Raw genomic sequence first — 3,759 nt, 5'->3', positions numbered from 1 at the left:
AGATAACAAAACGAAAGGAAAGAAGTCTTGCGAAGAAGTCTTACTTCGTACGATTACGAACGGGTTAAAATTTTACTCTCTCGACTTTTATCGTCATCAATCAAATAAAGAAATAGAATCGCGTTTTTTTGCGAAATGATTTTATATAATATATGTAATATGTATTAAAAATGTTATACAAAAAGCTTTTGCGATGGCGACGTTTCCAATGATAGAGATGAGCGGCACAATGAAGATGCCAAACTTTAAATTCTTCGTCATATCGATAAAGCTGTCGGTTCGGTTGCCAATTGTACTCGAAAACGGAGGTGGTTTGACAATTGGGAGACCGGCGTCGATGTGACCCGTAAGGATATACGGCGCTCCGCCGTTCATTTCAAAAATATAAGACGTAACGGCGCAAAGGACAACCACGAGAGCATTCCTAGCTGTACCAATCGTCCAGAGGATTTTTTTTAGCGTGATACTAGCGACTTTTTTATCTTTCAAATACTGAAAAAAACAAAAATAGACCGATACATCTCGTGACCGTAGCCTGTTTGTAGCTCCAAATAAGTTCTATACCTTCAAGATCAGTAAAATTAGGATACAACAGCACGATAAAATCAAATCCGGTATTTTCGTGTCAGCCACGTTATGTATTAACTCCATCAAAATTTCGACGAATCTTTCACCGTGAATATTCAAACCTAGCAAATTTTTTATTTGACTGCAAGCGATGATGACGCTCGCAGCTGATGTAAATCCGGACACCACCGGTATCGATATGAACTCGACTAAAAATCCTAAGCGTAAAATGCCAAGTAATATCGTGATGCATCCAGACAGAAAGCAAAGCAAGGCCGCATACTCGGGAATTCCACTGGAAAAAAATCATCAAACTTGGAATGTAAGTGCACTTCTATATTGTACAGCCTTGACGCGAACGACGTTTTCTCAAGAGACATGGCTTATGAAAAGTGCTTTTAACAATTCAATTACGTTACTACTCAAGTGATCTCATTTGATTAGCACTCTCTTTCATCGCACGACCGGATGAAACTTCAAGCGAGAACATTGTTATGTCGATCATGCACATAACGACGTCTTCAATACAAGCAAGATTAAATATAACTTCCGACCAATTATCCTAAAATGTGTATACTGTTCCTAGCTAATGCCATAAAATTTACACTTTATATTAAAAAAAAAAATCATAGGAACTGCAAACGACATTTAAAATCTGAAAACTACACATTTGTCTAACAACAAATAGTGGAAAAATTTATTATATAATTAAAAGACTAAAGGAAGAATTGATACTTAAGTGTAGAATTGTTACGTGCAAAAATCTAGAAATTTAAAAGGCCAATAACTTACTTTATTATTTTTAGAAGCTTTAACGTACCTCGCGTATGTCCAAGTCAGTAAAGATATGAGTGCTGTAGGACCGATATTGACTTCTCGACATGTGCCGAAAAAAATATAGACGAAACTTCCCGCGAACGCACTATAAAGCCCGTATTGCGGCTCCAAACCCGCTAAACCTGCATAAGCTATCGCCTGTAATCGCAAGTATCATGTTTTTTTTTTAATACCGATTGAATAACGACTGAGAAGCTTCAGACGATTAAACAGACATATTATGTACTTGAGGTATCAAGGTTAATCCTACGGTGAGACCCGCAACAAGATCGCCTAATGCATCTTTCAGTTTATACTGCGGTAGCCATTTTAAAATAGGAATTCTTTTTTTAATTATTCCTTTGAAATTAGGACTGGCCATCGTTATTTACCAATTATTCTTTTAAACGTCCTAATAAGAGAATTGCAGCAAAGAAAAGAAATCTGGAAAGGCGATAAGATAATATGAAATTATGTCATAATGATAATGCATATCAAATATATTTTTATTAAAGTAAAGAAATTTTTATAAGTGAAAGTTTAGCATATCTTTAAAAAAATTCAATTTTTTTTTTTTCAAATCCTTATCTATCTCTTTTTCTTTTTTAAATCTTTAAAAATGAAATTTTTATTAAAGAAATAATTAAGATATGCATATTTAATACTTCTTATTATTAATCGGATTTATGTACTTTAGCTTTTTATTTATTTGGGATTGTGTTTAAAATTAATTGTAAATGAAAAATTTAATTTTATAATCGAATAAATTAAAATTTATAACGTATTGTTACGTACAGTAAATAATCCTTGTGATATAAAGTATTAGATATATTTTATAATATTTTACTTGGTTTCGATAAAAAGAAGATATTCAATTTGTACATTTGTATGGAAGCATTAAGTGACATATCATCCGATAACAATCACGACTCACGTCACAACATTGTGTTTGCGTCTTCCGTTATAATTGCGGGAATCCATTGCTTTGATCATATCGAATCGTTTAATGTGTCATGTGTTAATCACATCACAGACTTGTAACTCAAATATAGAACTTAACATTTTTTTCTCAGACTCTTTGCGTTTCACTCAAATATTTACTGCGACCATAATACGATAGCCAGAATACGATATAAAAATAGCTCATAATTACACAAGTTACAACGCATTTTCTACACAATAATTATACACAATTATCACGAAAGTCCAGACATAGCTTCTCTTATCAGTAGCTTATAGTTATAGTTTGTTAAAAGAGAATACGAAGAGAGTACCACTGTTTTTTAAGAGTAAAATTAATGGACGTTCTTTGTTATTATTTTTTTTTTTTCGAAGAAAAAAATCTCTCTTTATCACAAATGTATGTTGTTAATTTATGTATTATTACAATTGCAATCTGTTCGTCACACAACCAGTTCTTATACAACCGTTTTTCACACACTGCGAGCACCTTTTTGCCTCTTCGCTTGGTCGCGGTCCACACGGTGTTCACGTGTTAACGCATGCGTTTACTCGATCCTTCCTTCGTATGACATCATCACCGGAGATCAGGCTTAGATCGCCAATTTATTTAACAAATTGAATGGATGTCTTTTTCATGGTACCTTATCTAACGAGTCTTTTGGATTCTCTGAAGACAACGTTATAGTCTTTTAATTTTGTGTCCCCTTTAATATATACCGCACACTCGCTGCTGTTGGTAGCAAATACGTATCCATAATATGCTGTTTATGTTTTTTATGAAATAAATTATTTTTTATATGTTTATTTTGACATAAATTAGTACAATCGAATAATGCCGATTAGAGCCAACACAAGATGTCAAAATGTGAAGTTAATTTAAAATAATTTCAGTCGCAAAACGTTTCGCTCCAATTTCGGATCCTTATCAATGCTCACATAGAAAATGTTAATGAAAATCAGTCAACTAGACGTAGTGATATAATGTTATTGCACTTCCTGATACACTATACAATAATTTATCGAATCGTTATATAATAAAATACAAACAAAATTTTCCCGTAACTTGCATAATCATCGAAACGTTATTATAAGCTGTTAGTGACTCGAACGTCGAATCTCATCTCACGCGAGATAACAAGAAAAGACTCAGTACAAACATATAAATTATAAAAAACATTAAGGGAGGCCGTCATCTAAATATAACTATGCCATCATATGCTTTATCCAATAATTCAATATTGTTCTGCAAATTTAATTAATTTAATCCATTATGGTTGTTTGATAAAAATCTAAGATAAGTCTCTTCAGTATTTGTTTCTCATCTAAGATGCGTATGGTGTCCTAATCATGAAGATATTCTAATCGATGTTCCGTAATAACCGCTGTTTGATATTGCAGTTGATGTGGTTTCTA

The 3,759-nt window shown here is 32.8% G+C and overlaps 1 protein-coding gene across 1 annotated transcript in view; it reads right to left on the bottom strand.

The window, feature by feature from the left end:
• The window catches only part of LOC108747365 (sodium-independent sulfate anion transporter-like), a 4,549-nt gene extending 1,892 nt beyond the window's left edge, over positions 1-2,657 (bottom strand). Inside the window, exons 1-5 of the mRNA XM_018484786.1 lie at positions 2,318-2,657; positions 1,631-1,827; positions 1,388-1,542; positions 565-862; positions 180-492 (exon numbers count right to left, since the gene is read on the bottom strand). Coding sequence (XP_018340288.1) covers positions 180-492; positions 565-862; positions 1,388-1,542; positions 1,631-1,765 — 901 coding nt within the window. The 5' untranslated portion in view covers positions 1,766-1,827; positions 2,318-2,657. The remainder of the gene's footprint in view (positions 1-179; positions 493-564; positions 863-1,387; positions 1,543-1,630; positions 1,828-2,317) is intronic.
• Between the last annotated feature and the right edge of the window lie 1,102 nt (positions 2,658-3,759).

Source organism: Trachymyrmex septentrionalis, unplaced genomic scaffold, assembly GCF_001594115.1.
Source record: "Trachymyrmex septentrionalis isolate Tsep2-gDNA-1 unplaced genomic scaffold, Tsep1.0 scaffold2, whole genome shotgun sequence".
In the NCBI taxonomy this organism is placed as follows: Eukaryota; Metazoa; Arthropoda; class Insecta; order Hymenoptera; family Formicidae; genus Trachymyrmex; species Trachymyrmex septentrionalis.
This window is presented reverse-complemented; position numbering and strand designations above follow the sequence as displayed.